The 27,690-nt window shown below is 42.9% G+C and overlaps 1 protein-coding gene across 1 annotated transcript; it reads right to left on the bottom strand.

Annotated features, from left to right (window-relative positions):
• Positions 1-106: 106 nt before the first annotated feature.
• slc4a5a (solute carrier family 4 member 5a) lies at positions 107-27,454 on the bottom strand. Its single transcript, XM_070903784.1, has 25 exons — positions 27,272-27,454; positions 26,133-26,345; positions 23,970-24,099; positions 22,942-23,102; positions 19,842-19,994; positions 19,253-19,375; positions 18,306-18,361; positions 16,348-16,505; positions 16,151-16,238; positions 14,877-15,031; positions 14,397-14,525; positions 13,568-13,742; positions 12,356-12,489; positions 11,448-11,719; positions 9,335-9,369; positions 8,725-8,916; positions 7,495-7,608; positions 6,452-6,613; positions 6,083-6,261; positions 5,811-5,883; positions 5,136-5,204; positions 4,237-4,410; positions 3,698-3,865; positions 3,507-3,565; positions 107-272 (listed from the first exon to the last, which is right to left on the bottom strand). Exons 1-25 carry the CDS (start codon positions 27,327-27,329, stop codon positions 107-109), a joined length of 3,396 nt encoding a protein of 1,131 aa, XP_070759885.1. The 5' UTR covers positions 27,330-27,454.
• Between the last annotated feature and the right edge of the window lie 236 nt (positions 27,455-27,690).

Below are 27,690 nucleotides of genomic sequence, written 5' to 3'. Positions count from 1 at the left end.
AGTCTGTGCCGCCTTGCAATGTCTGCCGGTCAGCACTGGCTGCATCAGGTAGTTTGCCCACACCTAGCCGTGCGTTGCTTTGTCAACAAGACTTCGAGCCTCGGCTTTATAACGTGGTCTCACTGCTCATGTCCCGAGGGTGGTGGTGGTCGATGTCCGAGTCGTAGTCCGACTCCATCTCGATCTTGACCTGGGGCACGGGACAGGCCATCCCTCGGCCCATAGGCACGGCCGGGGACGACGGGCAGGAGATCTTCAGGTGGAGGGTGATGCTGAGGAAGGGCAAGCTCCGGTTACCATACACACCCACAGCCAAAAACACAGAGGGGTCCCGAGGGAGGAGGCTGGGGAGGGTGGAGGAGCTCAGCCATGGGGCAGCGTGGCCCCAGCTGAGCACTGCAGCAGCTCATGTCAGCAAAGAGAAGAGAGACTGATGAGTAAAATGAGCTGCTGTAGTGGCTGCCTGTGGCCACAGTGCCTTATGGTTCAGACTGGGACTGGTGACTGGGAGAGGTTTTATACCATAAACATGGGAATCAGTTTGTTGTGGCCCTTTGCAAACCTTCAACCCCAAGAGAGACATTTTTAACGTTCCAGTGGAGGACAAAGATGTTCTAACCTTGTCAAGAAGTATTTTAGTGTTGGAGCAGGTGGTCCATTTCTACCTTATGCCAAATGAACCTTTTCATAAATGAAAATCTAAACAAAGAATACATAAAGGAAGAGACTGATGTAGTTCTGATGCCAAAAGTCAATAGAGGACTTTTATATTATCGAAATGTGTGATGAAAGGAAAATGTAATCTGCAGTATAACATTAATGCTCTTCAACAGTTCACAAATTAAACTACAGTTTTGTTTTGACGTCCGACGAGACTTAGAGTGCTTCCTCTCAGTTCTAATATAAATGTATGCTAATCAACCATAAGTACATTGTTTTTAAGTCAGTACATGTTGTGACATTATTTCTTCAACAAATGACGGCATGCAAAGCCTTTTTTGGAAGCTGTATCTATTTTCTTTTTTTTAAATTGCTATATTTTGCCAAACAAATGCGATTGGAGGGTTCGGTGATAAATCCACAGTTGACAACATTCCGAAAAAAAAAAAAATCACATGAATCAATAACACTGGGGAACAATTTGAAAAAACATTTCTGTTGAGTTAGATTTTTATGCTGATTAAAACTAAAATTGGCATGCTGATTCCAAAATTGCAGTCAGTTTTTTCCTAGCACGTCAAGTTTTTTCTCCACAGCTTACCCTCCAGATAAGCAAAATTCCACTGATTAGCTGTAGTAAGACTTGCCAGCTGATTACGATTGGACTCATCTACAGCTACGTGGCAACTTGTTTGTGCAGTCACAATTGAGTGCGGTGAGAGGTGTGTGCAGCTCCCAATAGGTCACTACTATCACACACATATCTGTTAAGTACAGTATTTTTCATATTTTTTAAGAAAACGGGGATCCTTTAGTTCAAAAACTTGACGTGATAGAGAAAAACTGAGATCAGTTTTGGATTCCGCACCCAAAAATTAGTTAAAACAGCTGTCAGACCTAACTCAACAAAAATTGTGTTCCCCAGTGTAATCAGTTACCCTGTCAATTCCAAACCATGCCTCTTTCAAAGCAATGCAGACTGAATGGCAATTTTTGACATTCTCAATCTCCCAGAGTCAGACAAGAGTGTTTGTGGTTAAATGTTCAGCAAAATGAGCAAAGGTTGCCAGGGGTAGCCTCGTCGGCCGCACTTTCAATGCAAACATTTCCATTGAAACTGCTGCGCCTCCAGGTGAGGGCGGTTCAGAGAGCCGAAAGCAAGGGTCAGGCTACATTTTACATGCGGGTGTGAGCAACACAGACTGACGCATTAAGAGATCCAGCACATGGAGGAAAAAGAAACAACCAAAACAGAGACGCTTGTTGCGTGTGGACGATTACACAGTTGTATACGAGCTGGCCTGAAATAAATCTTCTATATGTGCTAGATATACAACATACTTAATATACCACACATTCTTTTTATTCATCTATATAAATTCCACGACTATACACTACTACACAGCATGCACTTCAGGTCGTCACCCTTCACCTCACAGTCACTGCCTTTCAGAATGTTTCAAGCTAACAACACACATTGGTGGAGACTTACAATATGCTGAGTTGTGTGTACAAAAGGCAGCGCAGTGCGAATACTATGAGACATTCAGCACATGGCACAGGAAGAGGAGCAGCAGGATTATACAGTAATAACATTACAGTGAATGATCTGCATTGCCTTAAAGTGCATGGAGAGGAGACTGAGCCCAAACATGGAAACTGGACTGTGAGGACAAATGTCAATAATCGGTCTGCAATCGTGGATGCACGTGTCCCCCCACAAAAAGTGACCATGTGTGTACTGTACATTTATTAAGTGAACGAGGGAAAGAATACATTTTCTTTTTAGAGGGCGTGCAATAAAACAATAAATTCATTTGGAAGTACACAACACAGTACACCACACTATGGACCTAACAGTTTGTTTTTCATGGAGAACAATATTAGAAGCACCGTAATATAACGCAATGCAACACCATGACAAAATAATGGCTTTTATGGACTACTTCCGTGTGTGTGCCCCAATTAAGAAGGAGAGTTTTGTCCATGTTTTTAAAGCGTCAGTTCACCCAAATTACAAAAAACATAGTACAACTTACCTGTAGTAGTATCTAGCCGTGCAGAAAGGTGGGGTTTTAGTTGCCCAGGTTTTAGATTTCTGCTGCCACCAAAATCAAAAATTCAACAGCAATGTGTCTATCCAGAAATAATGTACCGGTTACTGTGGAGCACCCACAGACTGGGAGGGGGGGGACAATGTTTCTGGAGAGAGCTGCTGCTACTCAAGAGCACCACAAACAAAATCCCAACACCTCCATTGTATCGGGGTGGAGGCAGACGTGGGTAAACCTGGTAAATAAAGTGAAGCCTGCAAGCTACTCCAGGCAGTCATCTCGAGGCTGCTGCTAACTCTGCTAACATGGCCTGTGCTTCGCTCTGTAACGCATATCTGAAGCGTCCCTTTAATCCCGGCAACGTTTTTAAGCCACCGAGGCTCTGCTCGCCCTTTTACTGCCATGCCTGCTGCCACGCTGCTCATCTGAAAGCTATGCTGTCACTTGCTTGTTGTGGCATGTCATTACCCCCATCTCAACTGGGGGGGGGGGGGGGGGGGGGTATTATCGAGTGGAGGGGAGTATCTCTACATATTCTACATTATCATAAAAGGCTAATAAAAGTACTACTAGAAGAAATGGAGACAATATATGTGATTTAAGTAATTTTGGTGAACTGACCCTTTAATCTGTGCACATTTCATAAGACTAGAGCATGTGTGTGTGTGTGTGTGAGTGTGTTAAAGAGCACTGTGTGTGGCAGCAGGCTGGCAGTACGCTCCCCACTGAGACTGTGCAACATCAGGATAGACGAGATCTTTGTAGGGGATGTGCAGTTTGAGGACACAGTACCTGCGATCCAAGTCTGACTCTGAGCTGGGTGAGTGGTTGGAGTAGGCGTGGCACTTCTCCTGCAAGCAAACACACACACACACACACACACACACACACACACACACACAGAATACAGACACAGATCATCAGAAACGATGTGTCATGATCCATCATTCCTGTAGGGGGCAGTAGAAGCTTGGGTTTCTCACCTCTTCCTCGCTGTCGTCTGGTTTGGGCTTCTTCTTCTCCTTCCCCTTCTTCTTATCGTCCTCCTTCTTCTTCTTCTCTTTCTCAGGCAGGAGGTCGTCCAGCCAGGCCAGGTCGTGCTGGGAGAAGACCATGTCCAGCATCTTTCGGACAACCATCAGACCCAGGATCTGGAGGGTTCGACACACAGGCCTCGTTTTAACTCCCATTAACATTCGCCTCATAACCGAGTTACGGTCTGAATACGAGTTAGCTGGATGGCATTTGAATGACATTAACATTTCTATAGTTTCTATGTGTGGACTGGAGGCACACTGATTTAGAGGCAGCTCATCTCGGACCACCTCTGGAGAATCTTCAAAGCATCCTGATAAACTACTTTTTTTTGCTGCCAAATTATATGAAATGATGATGTTAATTAGGATGCATGTTAAAACATTGTGTTAACAGGGTTCAGAACAGCTGCTTCTCTTCCTACGCCCACAATACAACAACACAGGATTCATCAGCAGCTGTGTTGCAAATGTATCTTATCACATACCATCACCGGGAAGATGATGGCCAAGAAGGTGGATTTGAGGATCCAGAGCACAGCCAGACATATGATCTGGACCAGCGTGAACAGGTGCACCCTCCTCAGAGGAACATGGCGGAGGTAGGAGAAGTCGGGCTGGTGCTTGGACGGCATCATGTACAACTTAATCCGGTCCCAGAACTGTGGAGGATGATGAGACAAGGGGGGCAAACGGAAGAGAAGAGCTAAAGGTCTGAGTGGCGCAGGTTAATCACATGCAGACCTATATGAATAATTTATCCCAAAGTATTTGGGGGTATTTGTATGCGTCACTGCTCAGCTCACCTGTGCAGAGAGTCGGAGGAAAATTACTGAGGAGCACCTGCTTTAGCTCAAACTCACCGACCCCCAAGCTATAAGTTTCTAAATGCATTTAAATTGTTACTCTAGAATCTAGAGTAACAATTTAAATGCATTGATATGTTTCCTACCTTGTTCAGTCATTGTTGATATTTATAGTGAGAAATCATTAACGTGATCAGTGTCTTCACAAAGATGAGTATCATTTATCAACTGAGCAAATTTGTTATTTCAAAAGAGTGTATCAAACTGGTAGCCCTTCGTATGACTCGGTACCCATGAAGTAGCTCTCAGTTTCAAAAAGGTTGGTGACCCCTGCTCTAGATATTGGTTTTCATAATGTGACACCTGGCCATCAGATACATACACTGACACATACAATACAGCCTATATACTCAGCTCTCTTGTTTCTCCATTCCACATAATTTGCTTTCATGGGATTCCGTTGTCTCTGCAGTCTGTAAGGACACTACCGTATCCCGTCTGCCGTCAGAAATGCAAGTATGATGTCCAGCCACAATAACTCAATGTATTATGATTAACAACATCAACAGCTCACAGTGTACCTGGATTCCACTGAGGGAAGCTACACCCATGTAGAGGAAGACACCGTACAGCACAGGCATGGGGATGAACTACAAGCAGCAGAAAGGCCAGAAAACATGTTAGTATAGTCACAGTTTAGACAGCTAGCAACTTGGCAACGTGTTTAAGTCTCTAGATTGCCAACACTAAAGGCAGCGACGTATGTGTCTAGCCCCAGAGTGAGCAATATTAAATAAATATGAAATAAATAATCCAATGAATAAACTGTATAAGTACATGAAGCATAATCTCTGCCCAGTGCATGTATACTGACTTAACGTAGGAGATGCGAACAACAATAAATAATTTCACAATTGGTTCTTCATTTATATATTTTACCTCAACTATTCATATGATTATTCATTTCATAATGTCTTATTTATTTGTTAAATATTGAACATTTTGAGGTTCCATAATGATGTAGTGGAAACATTAATAACATAGAGGATCAACCTGACCACTGGTCGAAGCTCATAAGAAAAATGGCCACTAATATGAACAAAAATCAGTCATATTGTTTGGAAAGCATTTGTTCAGATTTGAATCCTGACCGTTTACAGTGGTGAGTAACCTGCACTCCATTATAACCCTGATTACAAGCGGAAACAGCACACAAGACAAAGAAACGTGTGATTCATCCTCGATGTCCTTCATACCTTCAGTACTGGTGCAAGGAAGATGGAGACTCCAGTGAGAGCAAACACCAGAATGCCTGTCATTCTTTGTTCTCTGTATATTGGACATTGATGAAATATACACAAGAGACATGTCATGTCAATTTCACAAAGCTTCTCTCTATTTCAACTACAAAGGACTTAGCAAAGTGTGTCTCTCATACTGTGATATTGCCAGTGACAGCCTGAAGGGATTAAGTTACAGTTTCCTTTATATTTCTGTGTTCTGTGATTGTATTTTACTGTGAACCAACCTGACCCCGAGGAACTGAGGCTGCTCTCCGGGAGCGCTCGACGCACTCTCCATCTTCAGAGAGTCGATGTGGGCGATGGAGATGACGGTGGCAGCAACGTACCAGGGCAGACCCATGAAGGAGCAGGCAGCCATCAGGACGCCCACCCAGAACAGATCCAGGTGGTAGCCACAGCCTTTCTGCCAGGGAAACCAGACACAGCTCATTTTTATAAACACAATAAGAGCTCATGAGGCTGGGATGATAATATGACAATAACACCATTTTAAACAACACTCAAATGCAAAATGTATGTCTAATTGTGACTGAATATGAGCATTTATGAAGATTTCTTCAGTGGTAAGCAACGTATAGCAGTAGCACACCCACCTTAAGTTTGTTCTCCTTGCGGTTAACAATGACGGCGCTGATCTGCTGGTCCATGAAGATGAGGATAGTGACGAGGAGGGCGGGGACAAAGCTGGCCAGATAAATCCACCAAGGGTTCTTACCAAAGGGCATCACCAGCCAGCCACGATCTGGCCGGGTTGGCTGGTGGGGGATGAGAGGCCACAATAACTGAGCAGTTCATTTCCACAGCGGTACATAAACATTTCAGACAGATGACATTTTCAATCAGTATCCATAAAGGAATCGCTCGACATTTTGAGAAGATACCAGTCTCATATCTGTCCATTAAGTACAATGCTACAGCCGGGAAAATCTGCCTACAAGCACCTACCAGCACTTATTAACATGTTACATTCAGTGGCCACTTTATTAGCTACACCTGTAAAATCGAATGCAATCCAAAAGATAATAATGTTGAGTTTTCACTGACACTGTCAGAGAGGTATTAATGTAACTATATGTTTATTATGGAGGTTATAGTTTAATACTGAACTGCATTATTATTGAAGGTGTTTCTAATAATGTTTTGCCCACCTTATTTACAAACATGGGGGGGGGGGTCCCAACTTCACAGGGACTCCAGTGACTGAGTACACCAACAGCCCCTCTTAAAACCACAAGCTTGAGATTTAGAGGTGCTGGAAGGTGGATTTGTACCTTTGGGCAGTTCCTGACTAGCTGTTTCCACCTGTTTCCAGTGTTCATGCTACACTAAGATCAGCTAACTGTCTCCTTCTATCTCCTTCATATTTAATGGGCAAACATGAGAGTGGTATCAATCTTCCCATCTAATTCTCGGTATGACAGAGAATAAGTGTGTTTCCCAAAATTTGAAAGAATTTCTTTAAAGCATGGATGGGCTTGGAGAGCATTTGTTTGTCAACCAGAAACATACTGTGAGCACCACTTCTTGTGAAATGCCATGATTTGCTTTAGTTTGTTCTGTCAAAATTGTTGTAAGTGCAGGTCATTTTTGATATAGTTATCTTATTTTGAAAGAGTTTGGAAACGACTCGCTGTACCTTAAATTCTGTGGGGACGATCAGCTTGGGAGTTTTGAGTCCCATCAACATATCAAGACCAACGAACGTCATGATGGACATGAAGATAGAGAAGTCACTGATGAGCTTCCTCAACTGGTGCCACAGATGGAGAGAATCATAAAGGAGAAAAATATAGAGAAAAAATGTATTTGCAGAACGGAACTCAGAGACAGTGTCTGAAAGGAGGCAGCTCGTAAATACTGAAAAAAATTAGCTGTGCCTGGAAGAAGAAGGGACGAGCTTCTTTTGTCAGTTTGACTTTCCACTTCCTATTAGAGATCAGACACAGGACAGATGTGAGCAGCTGTGCCGTGTTTGGCCTGAGGGGATTGTACCAACACGGCTATACAACCACCAACAGGTCACTGCTGCTAGGAAGTACATTCATTATCCAAAGTGACAAAAAGTGGGCCATCTGCCTGAAAACGTGATCATCTGCTTGGTACACATTGTTTTGTTTCGCAATGCGCCAACAAAAGGTGAAGGCTCAGTGAATAAGACTGCAAGCTAGAGAACATGAATACAAACACTGCAGATGTTTTATAAGGAAGGAAATGCACTTATTTATACAGACAGTGAGCCTCATGCAAGAACCACTTTTTGGCTTTCAGTGGCATAGTTTGGCCTGGCAGCCCATACAGCTCAGTAGTGGTTAGAAACATTCTCTCACTCTGACAGCTGCCTCGGGGTCTTTATGCAGGAGCATCCTGTATAACACCTGACAGTGTGACATCACAAGCTGCATGATATGCTCGTTTATTTATGTGACTGTCACAACACCTTGACCTCCCATCCACAGACTGTGTTGCTTTAGCGAGATGCCTTTTAGCATCTAACTTTATTTCTGTCACAGTGCCGCATAGCTCTAATGGCACGTTGTTGGCAGCTGTAGTCATATTTTCTAATTGTTTCGGGCGCCCTAATATCACTACTGACATGGCTAAATGTGTTACCTTTTTTTGACAGCAGGACCAGCTAATGATCCATGAACAAGTGTCACAAGGGCTCAGTGAGTCCGACTTGGAACACTCGTACGGGCGAAACCTCACAGAAAAAAACTGAGATTTAGGATGAGGATACGAAGACGTTCTTACCAGTTCTTACGTTCTTGAGAAATGTGAACATAACTTTTGTTTGTCTTCTTCTTGAACTGGATTTTAATTCATCATTTAAAAAGACACATAGATAATCGACAGATAGTTCCGCTACCTTGGTGGGGAAGTAGCGACTGAACTTGAACTTCTTGAGCGAGACGGTCATGGAGTAGGTGCCAAAGAAGAGGATGAAGGACATGAGCGCCAGGTCGGGGACATACTTGCAGGACTTTCCCACCAGCGAGCCCCCGTACTTCAAACACTCCTTCTTGCTCAGCTGGCTCCAGTCCAGAGCTGTCACATTCAACTGGGATGGCGGGTGGCAGTGGTGGGGAGACAGGAGAGGATGAAGAAGAGTGAAGTGTGTTGACAAAAGACGTGAAGGAAAATGTAAACACAGTGAAAATTGTCGGCACGGATGTGAAGTTGTGATCCACGGAGGAGAGAGCGAGAGGATGATGGGATAGATGGTGAGAAACAAACAAAGGAGAGAAAGAGGAGAGCAGAGCGACTTCTTTGTCAGACAGAGTTGATACCTGGGTTTGCTGTAAACAAACCATTTTGCTCTTTTCTAACAATGTTGTCTCATTTAGGCTTCAAAACACCCCCTGCAATTCATTCTGGGAAAAGCTGAAATGTTACTGACCCTTTAAACATTCAGCTTGGAATACAATGCACCAAAGTAGAGGCAAAAAAATGAAAATTGAATGAAAACAAGCACTTACCCCAGAGACACTAGAGCTGTTATCTGGCATTGGAACTAAACCATTGAAGATCATTGCAGCCACTGTTTATGAATGGGAGAGAGACAGGCAGAGGCGGGGAAGCAATGAGACAGAAAATGAAGAGGGGGTGAGGAGGAAAACAAAAGGGAAAGAAGAAGAAATGCAAAACATAATGAGAATCCAGCTGCTGGACATTACAGAGAGTACTCCAAGGCCCATGCTGACAAAACAAAGTGGTACTCACTTGCAAGAGACGGCAGCCAAATTGTTTGTGCATGGCGAAAACAAACAAGAGACAAATCAGTTACAGAAATCAATGTCTACAGAAATTAATGCAAATCATCCATTTGGAAAATTAGCAAACAGATTAGTCAGCATCTGAGAATTCGTAGGATGAAGGAATCTAATTTAAATGTGATTTTCATTGAGCCATGCAACCCCAAGGAGAACAGTTAAAGTTGGTCTTCATCATCCTGGTAATCATCATTGACGGCAACTACAGCCCAGCTGTTACAGGTTACAGATATCTGATAGCGATATATTGGTCATTTTCTGTTAGGTTATGGAAGTGAACAGTACACTGTATAGTTGTAAAATGAACTTGTCAGTGCTCTGGTGAACAAACTATGTAATGGTGGTTCTAAACAACCTCCAACATATATTTGGCATGTCTGTATTGCAATATCATGTATCTGCTATAAGATAATATCAATTGGCCCGGCCAATTTCGCAGTCTGGTGCTCACAGCAACCACAGATAAAAGCAAAAACTCAACCATACTGGTTTTTCTTCTTCCTGGCGTGACCTAATGTTGCATATTGGCAGCCTGAAATGGCTGAAAGACGCACCTGTTTGAGATATATAACTTCATGAACTCCAAGAAACTCTGTATGTCAATAAACACAGCACAGTCGGTGGATGCTTTAAAGCAAAGGAAACCAAAGAGACAAAAGATCAGCACTGAAGGGTCCAGCTTCACCTGAAAGAGGGACTAACCATTGTGCAGGAGAGCCTAAAGGACAAACCTGTGGTTTTCCATGTTTTAGCCCATCAACAGTTTCTACCTTACAACGTTGACCACCATTTTCCAATATATACCTGGAATACAACCCGGAATTTTTAGATTGATGCTTAGGCAGCCATTGATTTCCATTCAGTTCACTACTGAGCAAAAAGCAACTTGCAGAGACTTGAAAACATGATTTAGATGGGAAAACTTCTCGTTTTTCTTGATAACATCAAATATTCATGACTAAATAAGCAGCATCCTTAGGTATTATCTCTTAAGAGCTGTACACTGAAATAACCTTCTTCATTTTGACTGTGTGGGTGTGGTTTGATCAGAAACCAGTAAAAAGAGCACAGACAAAAACACAAACACAGAAATGTGTCATGTGAAATGACCAAAACTGTTCTACCTTTAGCGAAACATTGTGTGTTTATGTAGGATCCCATCGTTCATAGTAGAAAGCTGATTGAGAAAAAAAACTTTTCAGGGCCTTATTTTATTCATTTGATTCATTCATTTTACCTTAAGTTACCACATAAAGTCACGCTTATAGCTCAAAACATCACAAGCTACAATTAGTGGCTGAAAAACGCTGCATTGACAAGTTACATCATGATGGAGACACATCCAGAGGACAAGCCCTGAGAATGCACCAAAAGGGACATTTTTCAAAGCTTCTGCTTGCAACTGTATTTCCACAATATAGAGAAAAAACTACTGTAACCAAGTTCCAAATGTCTCTGCAAGTTGATTCAGCGTAGTGAAATGAGCTGAAACCAATGGCAGGGAATGAATCTGTAAACTTATGGTATGCTTTGGAAAATGAATTGGTGGCAGAACTGTATTTAGGTTATCAGTGAGAGAACTGGACTCTCTTCTCAGTTCCAGCACTACATTGTTACTTACAGAATAACATGTTCTTTTTAGTGCAGCTTTAAAAAAAAACCCTTACAATAAAGGGTAAACTGAATACAGGTGGTGTTACTCTCCTCTACAACCTGCCTGTGATGTCAGTCTACCGAGCCCAAAAAGAGCCACTTGTAGCCACGCGGCCTCCTTGTGGATAATCCCCATGTATCTCCCTGAGCCGAGGGGTGAACTCACTCGGGTCTGGGGCCAGGCATTCGCACTTGTAGGCGGTGACGTAGTCGGGCTTGAAGTCGGTGTTGATGGGGTAGTATTTGAAGGAGCCCACCATCTTCTTGATGGCGTCAGAGATGAAGATGAAGGAGATGAGGCTGGAGAAGCCCTCCTCAGTGAAGCGTGTCATGTATTTGATGATGTAACTGGCGTCTGTAGCAACCAGGATGAAGCACTGCAGGCAGGAGTGGATGCCAATCCACAGACGCAGCTCCATGTAATCTATGCCGTTGTTCCTTTGGGAGTGAGAGGTCGGAGAAGCATGGTGAAATGAATTAAGTAATTAAACAACACAAACATATCAAATGCAGTACTTGGAGGTTAATATTTTGAAATGAGAATGGCCAGTCAACTAGTTAGCAGTATACACGCGCTAGGAAGAGTTTCATAGCACAACAGCTCGGCGGGTACTTTGACTCAATCATTGCTGGTTGAAATGTCTTCATTTGTTATCTGTAAACTCCAGCGTTTCTTCTCTTAATTGCCTTGAGTCCAGTCAGACTTTTCCCCACCTTCCTCCAGAAAAAGTCGCCAGCAAATTAAAGTGAAATCAACTTTTTGTTTATCTAGCTATACAGCCCATCAGTGACTGTGGTTTAAATCGAAGCCAGAAGGGAATAGAAGCTAGAAAGGCTGACCTGTATAGACTCTGATAGCCGCTACATGAGTAGCATTTTAAACTTTAAACTCTCGTCACTCTCACTAGAGGTGAAGTCACGCGCAGAATCATGGACCCTGTAGAGCAGGAGATTCACTTGTTGTTCTCTATAATAGGATTATCAAATAATCCTCTTATTGACATTAAAGAGGGTGTCTACAGTACGCCGCAGTATTCCTGCTAAGTCCGTCTACTGCAAGGTCATTTGGCTCACTTGCTGAATTCAAACAGGAGTTTTTCAAAGATGAGGATGGGTCCAGTGGAGCTGAGGATGATGAGGGGCTGACCGCTGAAGAGACAGAAGACAGAGCCGGCCAGAGCTGTACCCAGGAAACTCTCCATCACACCCTGTTGGAAGGGGGGGGGGGGGGGGTGAGAGTCCCAGACCAAGCTTCAGATGAGAGGAGAGGAGGAAAGGAATGTGTGTGTGTGTGTGTGTGTGTGTGTGTGTGTGTGTGAGGTGGGAGTGGCTACAGAGAGTGAGTGCATTAGACATTAAACAAAGGGTCAAAATCTTGTGTTTCAACTTGACAAGGAGGTAAGAGAATGACTCAAAGCACTGAAATGATTCCTGTGTGTGCATCTGTGTGTTTGTGTGTACAAGTGTGTGCATTATATATTTGTGTTGGTGCAAAGGAAAAAGGAGGGACCTGGTCTGATAAAAACCCCAATAAACTAAATACCTCACAGTGCAGTGGACCCTGAGCTTATTTATGAAGCCAGCTCACTAAAGGACAAGTTCACGTGAGAGTGACATTTTATGACTGAGCAGTAAAATGAAATGAACCAAAATGTCTTGTAGTTTTTCTCAGTTGTTCCAATTTGCACATTTGGATGATTGACATGCTGTAGTAGATATTACTTAATTGAGGACAAACACAATGAAAAACAGGAAAACGGTGTCACTTGTATGACTGCAAATATATCTTATCTAATCTGATATATATGACACGCAAATTACACTTCCTGGACTGACACCAGCTGATGTGAATCTACTGCTGCTACTTGCCTGTGTTCATAATTGGCTTATTGTAGACTTCCAAGCCATGTTAAATACGAATGTGAATGTAATAATCTAGGCCTGCTTTGGCTCTGGACACATCTGTGGACACCCAGACATAGTATGAAGGGTCATGCATGCATAGTTAAGAGGTATTGAATTTAAAAAAATTAGTTGTATTTCCTTGTTTAAATCACATATTGTTTATATTTCCAAGCTTGATAAATAACACACAAGTAAATAAATGATAACTGTAAAGCCAGAATCAAGAGCTCAGTCATGGTTTCAGCATGTTTTGTTCTATTAAACTACTTAATTATGATGCCAGGTACATCTTTAAAAGAGTCATGAAAATGTTCTGTGATGGAGTGAAGACACACAGCCTGACAGCATGTACAGAACCCTCTCTGTTGAAAGGGCTTTTACCTGGTAGTTGTCGGTGGCGTCTCCCAGCAGGCCACCAAAGGTGATGGCGTTGGTGATGCAGCCCAAGTAGATGAAGAGCACAGCGGAGATGGACTGAATGTGGAAGCCCTCGTAGAAATCACTCGGCAGCCACGGCAATTTCCGCTTTATGTCCAGGTACAGACCACCACAGAAGCTATTGTACGCGGACGCACACACACACAGCCGTTAGGACGCTTCACACATTCCACTTCTCAGCATAACATATATGACTTTCTCTAAAGCAAGAGAGTGGAGAGTATTTCATGTTGCCATGAGTGGATGGGATACTAACAGTGATTGAAAGTGATATCCAGACACACACGTTAGGCAGTAGAGGTCCATGTACAGTATGTCACTTTCAAGTCTCTTTTCTACAACTTTAAAAAGACGGCTCAGCATTGTGTTGTGATTTTGTCACAATGAAATAGACTGCTCACTGTTGAAACCTACACTTTCCAGACTGATATACATGTTTTCAGTATTTCCACCACTCAACTTGTACCAACCAAACATTCTGAGAGAAAATCAGTGCATTTCCTCATGTTTTATTTATTATACATGTCCTGCTGTAAAACAAAACAAGAGGTGGAACATTTGGTTGTGTTGGCACTGTTGTTTTAGGCACAGCAGAAACTGCCAGTTCGACCGAAGATTAATCTTTGTGTCCTTGGCTAAAGTGTTCATTACCGAGCGTCTGCATCTTTCGGGGAGTTGAACTCGTACCCAAATCATCTGCCCACTTTGTCAAGTCTTGATTAATTCATATTCAAACCTCTCAGCAGTGTGCCATGTGGCCTGGACGACCTACCGTCCAGTGAATGCCAGCTCCTCTCCGAGCTCATGTTGCACTGGCATCTCCTCGTCCTCAGCCAGGCCTCCTCCTCCTCCAGCTGTACCGTTCATCTGCCCCAGCTCGTTTAAGGAAAACACTGACTTCCTGCAGAAAGGATACATAGGGGATGGATGGGAGTAAATACGGGGGGTATCAATAAATTCATGTATGTTTACCAAAGGGCCACTCCACAATGTTGTAAGTGCTGTTACAGAGGCTTTTCACCCCTGCAAGCTTTGGCTGGTGCTTGCTGACGTGGAGGCATTGCAGCACCCTGCATAAAGCTCTAACCTCTGGGTTTCATTCATGAAACAATTTATCAGTCTAAATCTTTGATAGAACAGTCGGCAGTTGACTTTGGTGAAGGTTTAACTTCATACAATTGTTGTGGGCATATTGCTAATCGTGCGCTCAGAGCTTAATGTGCATTACTGAGGTGGATAGCAAAACTCCAACCTTTTGTCAGCAGAGGGGACTTTCTTGGGCGGCTCAATGCGGATTTTGGGATCCCATTCTCCAGGTGGAAGCACAATCACCTCATCCAAAAACTCATCTATGCCTGCGATGAGGTCCTCCCGATCTCTGGCCTTGTAGGCTACATCACTGAAGAGCTGGGAGGGGGAGAGAGAGATAAAGGTTTATACCATGGAGATAGTGATCAGTATGTACTGCTGTAATAACTGGAATCTGACTCTTTCCCATCCTCTCTGATGGCCTCTGAAGACTTGTTAAGCGTAAATTGTGGAAACTACATCGACATTTTGGCCCCAGTTGGATTACATTCAAAAACAACTGTCAGTCAGTAACTAATCATGCCCTAGAAACACTGCGAGTCAAGTGCACGGGAGCATAATATAGAAAAAAAAAAAAAATCAAAGGGTTGATTGTAATTGGCAATGACTTGGGCATTGGTCCAGTTCCAGTTTTGTAAATGGTCACTGCACCCTGCACAGGCCGCAGGTCATTAGGACAGCACACAAATATCAAAGTGAAACTTTTTAAAAAATAAAAGCAGCAGGTATCAACCGGGGAGGAAAGAAAAATATTTCTAGAGTGGTGTGTGGTACCTTCAATAATTTTCTCCCTCACACACAAACAGCTCAACTTGATTATGGTCTGTAGAATCACTGGATGTGGACTCTTGAATCTGACCTGCCTGAGGTAGGGTGGTGCTGGGGGGGGCGTAGGAGGGAAGATTTAACTCCTGTTAAGATGCCAGATTATAATGATTGCTAACCACCAACCTTACTGTCAGTGTTTGATTGTACCTGATAAAGACACTATTTTTGGGCATCGCTGTGGCTCTTGTCGGGACTTAAGCAAGTAAAATAACAGTCTATTATTTCTTCACTGCTTGCATCTGATAATATAATAGCACATTTGGTTTGTGCTTAGTGCTACAAGAAGCAATAACAACTCAAATTTAATTCAGGGGAAAAACACTACCATTAGCAAGCCATGGGAGACTTATTATCCCAATAGAAACCCTGCTCCTAACTGATGCTTAACAATCAGCATCACTTCCAGAGGTAATTAAAACACAATAGCAGGTATCCCAGTGGATGGGCAGGCTAAAGCACATTTCACATACATTTCAGCTGAAAATCCAGCTCACAGCCTTTACAGGAAATGATACTTTCGGTTCCCAGAGGTTTAGTGAGACAGTGTCAGTGTGTGATAAAGAAGGCATGTCATGGAAACATTGTAAAAACACAACAACAGACACTTACATCATCCACCATTAGGGTTGCTATGGCTCGGCCGATCTCATTATACGACTTGGCCTTCCCTTGGGGTCCGAGGAGAATAAACAGGAATCTGTATAGTGATGAGACAAATGTGAGCATGTACGTGCTGCAATGGCAGGTGTGAAATGAGCTTTGCTGAGCGAGGGTGAAGAAGCGAAGGACACAGTAGATCAGTTCACCTGGTGGGAACAGGGACCTCGGTCAGACCTCCTAGTGTTGTAGCCTGGGCCAGGCGGACAAAGGCTACAAAGGGTTTGTTAAGGAAATCCACTTCGCCCACCAAGACGTTGGATGCCTCTGCATCTCTGGGGATCTTCTTCATGAATTTATTCTTTAGCTGCACACGGTGGAGGGACAAAGAGAGAACACAGGGACACATCGTCTTTTATTAGTAGAGTTCGTGCCAGTCCTATGTGATATTTCCCATTTCACACACTTGCCTTTGGTACGTTATAAATATAAATATTTTATGTGTTTTTCTTTTACCTTTTGTCCTTTGCGGTATTCTTTTTCCTTTTGTATTTATTACTTTTTCAGATTTTGAGTCATACGGGCTCGAATTCATATGTTTTTAGAGCTGAAACAATTTCAACTTCAACTATTTCGACAATCAATTCATTATTTTATGTCAAAAAATTGCTGCTTTTCTTTGTCATGAGTCATAGTAAAGTGAATACACTGCAGCAACAAAACAACTTTAAATATGATACAGCAGGCTCTGGGAAGTTATAATGGGAATTTCTACTGTTTTCTGACCTTTTAGAGAAAAAAAAGTTTCATAGAGAAAATAATTGACCAATTAATCGATCGTGAAAATAATTGTTTGTTGCAGCCCTACATGTGTTTATTCTTTCACTGTTTGCGGCTGCGATGACCACATCTCCCTACAGGGATCATTAAAGTTTCATTTTCTCATCATTTGTTACTAACAGTCCCTCTAAACCTGCCAGATTAGTCTGGGAGGGCGTTGTTACATCAGCCGATGTTTGCAAGATAACAACCCGCTGTTGTTCCGTGAGCATTAAACCTCAAGAAACAGCCATCAGGGAGGCCAAACACATGCAGGCGGACACAGCTGTGACGGAGAGAGGGATGGCGAGCTAACCTGACCTGTCTGATTGGATGTAAAGGTGTGGCAGGAAATTGGATGGCAGCACAATAACACTCAATAATGGAGAGCCTTGTCGATAACCCACAGCCCGAATCTATGGCTACATGTGAGGGCCAAGCACGCGGACTGGACAATTAGATCCATGTTTTTCCCGGTGGCAGCTCAATATTGACACAGACAATGTGGCACACACACAAAGTAACAAACTATCACTTGTCCATTGTCACATGTGACCTACTGTAGGCCTGTAAATACAATTTGAACACTCAGACAACCACTCATAACTGTGGTACTTGGAACTGGACAACCAGTGCTCGTCCTCATAGTTGCACTAACAAATAAAGTTCATAGCCCACATCACACACTCCTAAACAAATTCTCATTCATTTATTTTTGCACATTAGTCATCGCTGTGAATGACACTTAATCCTGACCTGTCTGTTTCAAAGCCCAGTAGCCTAATCCAAGCAACAACAGCACGCCCTTGCCTCGGTCCGAGCATGCGTCACCGGGTTTAAGCCGCGTTATTGCATCGGCCCCACAAAGGAGTGAGTTATGTGTTTGCACGCTTCCCCTATCACAAGCTGTCACCTTCACTCGCAATTGCAATGAAAGATTGATGACACTTAGGACAGAGGTGGCTCTCACCACTCCAGTGGAACATCAATTCAACACAACGCAACGCCTTACTGAGACATGCGATACGTAATCTCGGGAATAATGGAAAGCAACACAATGGAAAATGAGTATACACTCCAGAGAACGCTCCCTTTCAGACAAATAGACATTTTGCTTTTACAAGAGATAGGAACATGGATTCTGCCATTATTAACACGGCACAGGAATGAAGCCAAAGCCCTGCAAATATATAACATGCTCTTCCTCATGCTTTGAGGAAATGGATTTTGAGGTTGTAAAGTCAAGTGATCTTTTATCACCTCAGTCAACATCACTCTCTAATGTTTAAGTGTGTAATACTTAAGTACGAGAAGGCATGTGCAGAGACTGAAGATTGAAATGAGTCACCTGGTCTGTGCTGGGAGTATCTGCAATATCGTTCATACTCCTACTCTGGGCGTGACCTGGAGCGCAAGACAACAACAAGAAAGGTTATAACATCTTAACTACATGCTATATATTGTAGATCACTTATAACCGACGCTGTAAAATACGCTCATATTAGGATACGGATACACAGTAAAAATAGATACAGTTACCATTAATGACAAAGAGTGAGCAAGGAAAACCGATAAGACTATGGTAGTTAAAAGCCTTTTTTCTTCTTATCCACATTGGGCATGATATGTAAGACAATGTATGACTTAGCAGTCAGGGAGCGATGCTTCCAGAACTTGAAAATCAATCAAAAAAGCAAAAAGAGTGAAATTGGCCACTCTAATGCAAAACACAAGTTGATGCTCAAAATCACCCGCTTGGAGATTAATTTGTTAAGATGGCGATCTTGTCTTGCTGAATGCCAAACCACAACTTCTTTTCATGAGTTTTTACTTCTAATAGGTTAGAGTGAGCACTATTTGAATTCTGAGGACTTTAATGTCCAGCAGTCCAGCATTCCCAGTATGAATGGCTCACTTCAACAAATCAGTCTGGCTGATGCTGGTCTTTGAGTAAAGAAGTACATAGTTTAGATTTTGGGAAGTAAATGCCATCCACCTCTGATAAGACAGAGGTTTGTTTCTGGCTACAGTTAGTCAATATATCTATATGATTTTTAAGCTAGATATCTAACCAAAAATTGATTACATAGTGACTTGCAGTCACTGTGCAGACATCCAGAGTCTCTGTGCCAGTTTTAGAGTTCTGTGATGATCTAAGTGCTGTTTCAGAAAGTGATAATTTGTGTTGTTACACCTTAAGAAAAGATAGCAGAGAGAGAGGTGTTTCTGGCCATAATGAACTGCCACACATGTCAGCTGAAACCACAAACTCTGAACCCAGAGACAGGCACTCACGCAGGCGACCATAGCTGGCAGACTGCTGTTTCATCCGGAGGTCCTCTGTGGATCGGTTAAAGTTGGCCATTGGCCCCGGAACCGGGCCCGGACCCGCTCCACCTCGGGACCCTGCATTCCGATCTGGCGAGGGAAGGGAAACCGAAACAGACACAAACAGAAACGGAGGTGATGCTTTATGATTTATCTAGCAGTATACTGCCCGGATGAGATGAGGAAATGCTACAGCGGTAATTAACTCATCAAACATTAATACATCCCCTGTGGAGGATATGAGCCTTGTTGACTGCAGGAGTGCGTTCATTTATTTACCAAGTGAGTGAAATATATGCATAATCAATTTTCCAGAGGCTGCAAAATTATACGTGGGACCAGAATGGACCAATCACTGACAAAGAAAATAAATAGCGGTATCTCAGGGACACAGAGTGTTATTTCATGTGCTGGCATGTCATAAAACATGCTTTCCAACATTTTTCTAGGTCAGTAAACCATCATCCTAGAGGGAATAGTGGTCCCATGATGTTCTTTTTATTTCTTAGACAGAGCTAGATGATCATTTCTGATGGCTACAGAACTGGACACTCACTGGTAGAAGAGCTGGACTTGCCGATGTCGGCTAGCGAGCGGTGGATTGGCTTCTTGGTCTGGTGCCGATGTTTCCTCAGCAGGACAAAACTGATCTTCTCTCTTAGCTCTGGAGATAGCATGCCTTCTTCTATCTGTCTCTCAATTATGTCATCTGGAAAAGGACACATTTATGTTTCACATGAGGACATTTTGACATAGGGATCCAAGTGTTCCCAATATGAAGTATTCCCACCTTGTGGGTGCCATACTATACATTACAGCCTCTGTCGAATGTAGAAACATACATACAGTCCTGTGTAGAGCACATGGGTTAGTTCCCGAGTTCCCTCAGCTAAATATAATATAGAGCAGTTCATAACACTGAGTACATTTGGGAAAACTATTCAAATGGTCACCAAATGGCTTATGCAAATGCAATTTAACTACATAAAACACCCTGTGGTGGTGTCAGACTACAATTTAAAAATGTCTGAGTTTCAGTAGCACTAAAGCACTGTTTGGTGTTCAGTGTAAAGAATGACTGAGCTGGTTGATTTCCGTCCTGAGATTGGGTAATGCAGATCCCCCAGGCTCCATAAGAGCAATGGACAGTATTTGTGCAAAGAACTCAAAATTGTCTTGTGTGCCTGTGTATTATTATTATCATCGTCATGATTTGCTGAACAACTCCCCACAGCAAACTTTCTAATAACAGTTAATAACCACGGGTTCTAGCCAGTCAACAGCAAGAAACCATAGAGAAAGGGTGATGAAGGACAAATGTTAAATATTGGATTTATATATTATGAATATTTTGTATAAGGTCCCGTTCGGATGCCCTAATTCACTTCTAATTAATAAGTAATGATAATTCCAATTATGATCAGTTTAGAGAGTCTTCAACTATGTCACTAGATGACAGAAGGCGGCAACGGAATGAGTCAAAATGTCTACAAATGCGTGTTTCATGACACCCTAGACCAGTGGTTCCAAACCTGGGGGTCCCGACCCCCATCACGGGCCACCAAAGCCCCACGGGGGGGAGGGGGGTCGTGAAGCTCTCTTGATTTTAAGGGTCTAAGAATCTTTAGAGACATAAAATGGAATATGCATGCATTTAATACATTTCTGTGAAGATGAGTAAACTAAACTAAATTTAAGGGTTATTCTAGAAGTTTAAATCTTTATTTATTATAAATTCAGGCTGCTTGGACTATTAAAACGTACATACGATCATGATACGGACAGCGAATTGTGATCCTAAAAATATAAGGAAAAATCCTCTGACACATTGCAGTATCTACTGGAAATAGTCTGTTCAGAATTTTATACAAATTGCTAGTTTTAAACAAACCTTTTGCTGGTATTTATCTTTTGTAATTGTATGTGGGTGGAGGACGGTGGGGGTCATCAGCATATAAACAATGGTAAAATAGGGGTCCCTTAAGGAAAAGGTTGGGAACCACTGCCCTAAACTACTGAGCCAAGTGTAACATATTTTCCAGCATAAGCTGTATTTGTCTGAAATTATAATTGAGTTATAACCTGTTAACCAACAACACAGAGGTATGTACACGCATATAAACACTATAATGTACTATATGGAGCATCTATTGAAACTACCAGCGGTTGTTTAAATCTGCTGCAACTGGGAAACTCTATTGATTGTTTAATTGATTCGTCTGCAGCTTCCGTTTTGGCGTGTGGTGAGTAGTGTGGGGAAATTGGTAAAAGCATGGGTTGGCAGATGCGTCACTCTTTGTGAATATTTCAACACTTAACAACAGGGAATCTTGTCATGGTATAGGGGTATCCATACAGTAAACCTTTACCTGATTGAGTTTACAGATGTAGGTTAGCCTGCTGTCGCACAGTATAGCCTACACTGCCTCACTGAAAGTAGCTCAGTTGGCTAGTTAACTAGCTAGCTAGCAAAGGAACCATGAAATGTTTATATTCATGCTAGGTACTATTTAGAGTCAAATATCAACAGTGTGCCTCAAATTGGCCCCTAGCTTAGTAGGTAGTGAATACAGTAATACACACAGTATAATGTAGAATGCAGTCAGCAGAGATAAGGCTATTGGCGCAATAAATGCTGAGATACATGATAAGTCACGATAGCGGCCACAATGACACTACAAATGAGCAGCATTATCTTTGCTACGTTAGGCTATCGACTACAGAATTTTCATGATAAATAAAGAAAAGAACTGTGAACACAAAGTTGTGACAATCCTTACATTCGTTAATAAAGTTTGTTCTGTCACTTTCCAGGTTTGCTCTCAAGTAAAGGCCGGGAGAGCGCAGCTGCATCTAACACAATTAATTAATTCAGGTGAGTCATTTAGAAGGCGCTACACCCAGGCCAAATCAAATGTTTTACATCTGTTGACGTAATTTCCAGTCAGAGCATAGAGAGCAAAGAGGTTCAGGACATTTTACAATATTGCACTTTTGGAGTTTCTTAGGGAACAACCTAGAAAACAGCTGACTTCCTGTGCAGTTCCCCACTAAACTAGGGAAGGGTTTGGTTAGCTAACATGACACTAGCTAATGTACGTTACTAGCTAACATCATGTATAGCATGAATGTATAATAAGGTCTGCATACCGGACCCAAAGATGGCGCCTTGTCAGTTCAATAAGGATTCCTCACCCGGCACATACGTCATAAACGTTTCTAGCTTCCGGGTTTACCTCCGGGGGTGTGCAGCCCACTGAATATGAGCAGCAGTGTTTCTCCCTCTGGCCCCGCCCACAAGTTCCCGCCCAGCCCATAGACTTTACACTTTGCGCTTTTCTCGGCTTTAGGAAATTTTACAAATATAAAACCTCCATGGATCAAAGGGTCATGGATCGAGGTGCCCTGTCAACAGTTTTGCAGACATCTCTTTTATAATGGTGGTCTATGGGGAAAATGCTTTTTGGGCCGCAGGGGAATTTTTCACTGTAACACCGTAAGTGGCTACTGGGAAAAATTAAAAGCAAGGCATCCATGATGTATACACAAAAATACCTCAGGCCTAAATGATGCCTCAGTGGCTGAATATATAACAGAACAGATATTAACAGTGACCACTGAAGTCTGGAAATGGAACTAAATCTCAAACATCTCACCAACTATCTGAGGCAGCGAGTAGCCCTCCAGGTCCAGCAGCACCGTTCCCGTCTGGAGACACGTCCTGAGCTCAAAAAGACTATGCAGGGACAGCGTGGACACGTGTGGTTTACTCCACCTTTCTCCTCCCTCCTCCACCTTCTCTTCAAACTTCACCCACCTGAAGGCGGCAAAAACACACACAGAGAGAAGGAGCAGGTGAGGAATACACAAATGTCAAGGTTTCTTTGAGCTTAGCACTTCAGCTCTGCTGGTGGTGCCCCCTGCTCAGTAGATGTCTGCGGATCGAGCTGGCAGCCCCCAGGCAGGACACTGTATGAATGTGAATCAGGGTGTTTGTTCACTCACAGAGGAACAGCGCACTTCTCAGTGCTGTGTATACATCAGATAATCCCTTTTCTGACTTTTTCCAGCACCATAAAACTCCTCTGTTTGACCTTCTAGCACTCCACAGTCGGGAAATGCCAACTACTCTCACTTCAGTTTCTGTGATTTGAGGGTTAATTTTGCATTTATTTGAACAGGTTGTGCAATGGAAGGTTAAAAGTTCTTCCTACATTGTTGATTGATTGTACGAGCGCACCATTTGAGAGTCACCCTCTGTCTTTACTTCCACTTTTTAAACTGATAAACATGGCGGCTCCTCTGGAAACATCAAATTTCACCCAAAATACCTTTCTGAATACATCTGGGATGCGATATTAGCCATGCAGTTATAAAACCATGCTTCATTTTATATCTGCAATCGCCCCCTTTTTTTTGCAGCAGCAGACATCTTGACTTGTCAGAGCAGGAAAAGTACAGGCAGAGTTGAGTCGCATGACAATCCGAGCAGAGTCTGCTGGAGAGTCTGATACCGATATGTATATTTGGACAGGATGAATCATTTGTGGAGTGGATATACTACAGATTTACATCTTGAAGCAAAAGCAAAACAACATGACACCAGAGCACTTGTATGGTTGGGTGGTAGAGGCGTGGCTGTGCCTGGATTCGTGTGTGCGTGTTTGTGAGTGTGGCCATCCACCTGGCAGACTCCTTCCACTCCAGCTCGTCTCCTTCTCGCTGCAAAGTGTCCATCTCTGTGAAGAGCGTCGGCGTGGGCATGTCATCATCTTCACTCAGGATGTAACGTAGCCGCTCTGCCGCCGGAGACACTTGACAGAATGAAAAATATGAATGTTTTTGACAGTTTTATAGTTCATGATATCACTTACAAACTACCAGACAAACAGGAAGTCCCTTTTCCTTTGCTGAGAGGTCAAAACAAACTGACCTGTCGCTTATGAATGTAAAAAGTAATCTCCAATATGAATCAAGAGAAAAATTATGATATTGAATCTTTTCACTCACACCTTGTTTACAGCCAGCTATAGGCATGTCATTCCATGCATTTCCTCTACTGCACCAGCAGTAATGATTGCGGTATTGATCTACAACCAGATCACATATTACCACCTGATTATAGGTATTCAATCACGACCCTACTGTACTTACAATCAATTTCACTGTTGTACGGAGGTTAAAGTGGACCCCAGTGTTCATGAATGGTGCTGCAGGGTAATGAGCTGTCAGTTGACCATAGTGCTGCTAACCCATGGAGCGAGCGGTATATGAATTACTGTACACGGGCTGAGTCAATTATATCGAACCACTTTATTGAAGGCAACTACCAGTGAATTGCACTTATATGTTGTTTTGTCTGAATGGCAAGAGGTGACGAGATCAATCGTGCAAAACCAGAAGGAAAAGTTTGTCAACACTCAACATGTGTGAAGACTGCTAAACAGAGAAGAGCCCAACTTACTTCATTGTTACTCTCAGAATGAGAGTCAGAGATCAGAGTCTATTTTCCCTCCAACAATATGCTCTCTAAGTTGTTTACGTTCCCCTCACTGGGCACCATTTTCTCCTGTTGTTGTCTTGTACACCTTTATTGTCCCTGCTAAAGTCCTCCTCCTGGTAATGGCACCATATGCATTATTTATCTTTATGTACCGGGGCCCACACACTCCAAAAGACTGCATTTGTGTTTGCATGCAGTCCCGACAAAGTAAACACATCTGCTGCCTTGCCACTGATTGCACCACATCGATTTAGCAAGGTGCCCAACTTTCCCGGCTTAAGTCTTTTAGAGCCAAAGCCGCAGCGTTCTGCCAGGCTACACACACTCTCAGGCTGCGTCTCAGTCTCCTGCTGCTCACTGTTAAAACTGCTGGAACGAAGCGAAATCAAATCAAAAGGCGTGAGGTAGGAGAGTGCAACAACACTGTAACACATGACGCCGCCTGGTTCATGTGCCAGTCGTTTGGAGAGCTTTTCTTTTTTTGAAATATTTGAAGTAAAAGCCACAGCCCGGCAGCTGTGTGCAGAAAACGTGCAGCGGTACGTCCCTGTATTCACAGCACACTAATCTGAGGCAGAAGTTCTATAAGATGCTATTCATAGAATTCTCCTATAATGGACTGGAGTGACGCAGCCTGAGAGAAAGGGATTTTTTTTTTAAGAATTGACGACAACTATCATCTCCTTTTTTGCCACTATTTCCTTTACGGTCACAAAATTGTGTGTGTTATATAATGCATAACTGAGAGACATATGCCTAGGAGTGCACTGTCAGCACAAAATGTATTAAAAACGCAATTTTTGGTCGGCTATCTATGACTGACCTCTACCACGGTCCTTACAGGGCACTCCAGCAGTTTAGTATTACACCTCCATAAAGATGAGGTAGACTGTGATATCCTGACTTTTAGTTCCTGACGACCTCGCAATGACGTCATCAGGGTTCTTTTCTCCGATTTGATGAAGCTCCTCCAGGAGACATTGCACAGCCGTTTTCACAGGCAGAGTGGTGCTAACCTGGATGAGTAAAGCGCCTTTGACATGTAAAATTGGTGGAGTGCCCCTTCTAACGCAAGTATGAGACCCTGTTGAACTGTTTTCTCGTGAGTTGAGATTCACACACTACAATGATAATAATGATAGAAACGCACCCTGATAGAGGTGTCCGTCAATCACCACACAGACAGTGCAGCCAATCAAAATGTTAGTGTGGCCAGAAACAGGAAGAGAGATGCAGGCGAAAACTGACCTTGTGAGACTACTGATGAAGCTGTTTAAGGAGGTTCTTGCTTCTTCCTCTTGTATCATCTTATGTCATTGTATGGCTCTCTGGCATCTGACTTACTTGTGCGGTTGATGTCTTGGAGACTGTGCTCGTTTGAATCCATAAGTCCTTCCTCCATGTCTATGTCTCTGTAGTGGTCTCGCTCCTGGTGTCTGTGGTGGCTATAGCGTCTGTCCCTGTCCATGTCGGCGACCTCGCGGCTAGAGCGCCTTCGCCTGCGTTTGCGTCGATATCCTCGAGGCACTGGGACGCCAATGTAGATGGACTGATGGTCTGAGGACAGATATGGACAGTTCCTGGATGGTTACATGAATAAGCACTACGCTGAACAAATGGTCACACTCATTTAAAGGCAAAACCGAAGACCACAATTTCCCCAAAACAAGTGACTTAAATGCATGTTTTATGAAGGGCCCCAAAATAGTTGAGCGACAGCCAGTAACACTGGCAGACTGTCTAATGAGATCTTTTATTAATCCCTGATACTCAGAGGAGTGTTTTCATGAATGTGAAATCGTTTTAACGATCTCTGAATAAATTATGTTTCACATCATGTCTGCTTATTAACAACAGCAGCATTCTCTGTTGGCACATTCACGAATAAAAGAAAATCTAAGTCTGAGAAAAGTCTATTGAGAATCACTCAGTGCCGTAGCCTTCCTGTGATTTAGCATGCGGCTCATAGAATCCCTGTTTTGCAACAAAAACCTGGATGATGTGAGTTTGATCATCTGCTGGCAACTGAGGTGTCGCTTTAAAACGAATTGCACACAAAACTCCGCGGCGAATAACTAAACAACAGGGAGACACAGACCAATATCAGATACTTGGAAAAAGAACAGAACCGGCTAACCTGTTGCTCAGTGCAAAGACAGAACACACACACACACACACACACACACAAGCACATGCGTATGCAACTCCCCCAGTTCCAAAAATACACATTCATAGACATAGGAAAAGACACAAACAATCTTTGCTCCTCACGAACAACCTTCACCCACACACACTCTCAGAACAAATTAGAAACAAAGAGACAAATCAGAAACCACGAATCAACTGTCTCATGATAATATTCAGAGAAAAAGTGGGTGTAATGACTTAATTTCCTATTTCTATTAGCGGAGGGCCAGTCTGTGATAGATCTACCATAGATATGAACCACACACACACACATACACACACACACACACACTCACCTTCCTCCTCCTCATAGCGAAGGTTAGAGACACCCATCCCTCGGTCCCCATGCTCCATCCTGGTACAGAGGAAGAGAGACAATTTTTGGGTGAACTTCAGGTATGTGTAACATTCGACGGTGTGTGTTGTGGGTATTTATATGTGTGTATGCTGTGTAATGCATAAGGTAAATGTATGTGCATATGTGTGTGTTTACCTATGCACCTGTGGAACACCTGTGTGTGTGCCTTTTTCATCTAACTGTACATGTATATAAATGTTGTTAACATCTGTACACGTGTGCATGTGTGTTTCAGGGATTTGTGTGTGTGTGTGTGTGTGTGTGTGTGTGTGTGTGTGTGTCATTGCTCTAGTTCTGGTATGTGAGCCTCCAGCAGCAGCAGCTCTTGTTCACTGACCTGCATGTTGGTTACAGATC

The sequence above is a fragment of the Enoplosus armatus genome, chromosome 4 (assembly GCF_043641665.1).
Source record: "Enoplosus armatus isolate fEnoArm2 chromosome 4, fEnoArm2.hap1, whole genome shotgun sequence".
NCBI classification, from domain to species: Eukaryota; Metazoa; Chordata; class Actinopteri; order Centrarchiformes; family Enoplosidae; genus Enoplosus; species Enoplosus armatus.
The sequence above is the reverse complement of the archived record's forward strand: the minus strand, read 5'-3'. Positions and strand labels throughout refer to the sequence as shown.

Excerpts from the sequence above, each read along its gene's own strand:
- slc4a5a (XM_070903784.1), bottom strand. The coding sequence starts at position 27,329 with ATGGAGCATGGGGACCGAGGGATGGGTGTCTCTAACCTTCGCTATGAG. Across the intron at positions 5,884-6,082 it reads CCTCAGTTCCTCGGGGTCAG|AGAACAAAGAATGACAGGCA; the intron begins GTTGGTTCACAG and ends TCCAATATACAG. Across the intron at positions 273-3,506 it reads GAGTCAGACTTGGATCGCAG|CATCACCCTCCACCTGAAGA; the intron begins GTACTGTGTCCT and ends GCCCTTCCTCAG.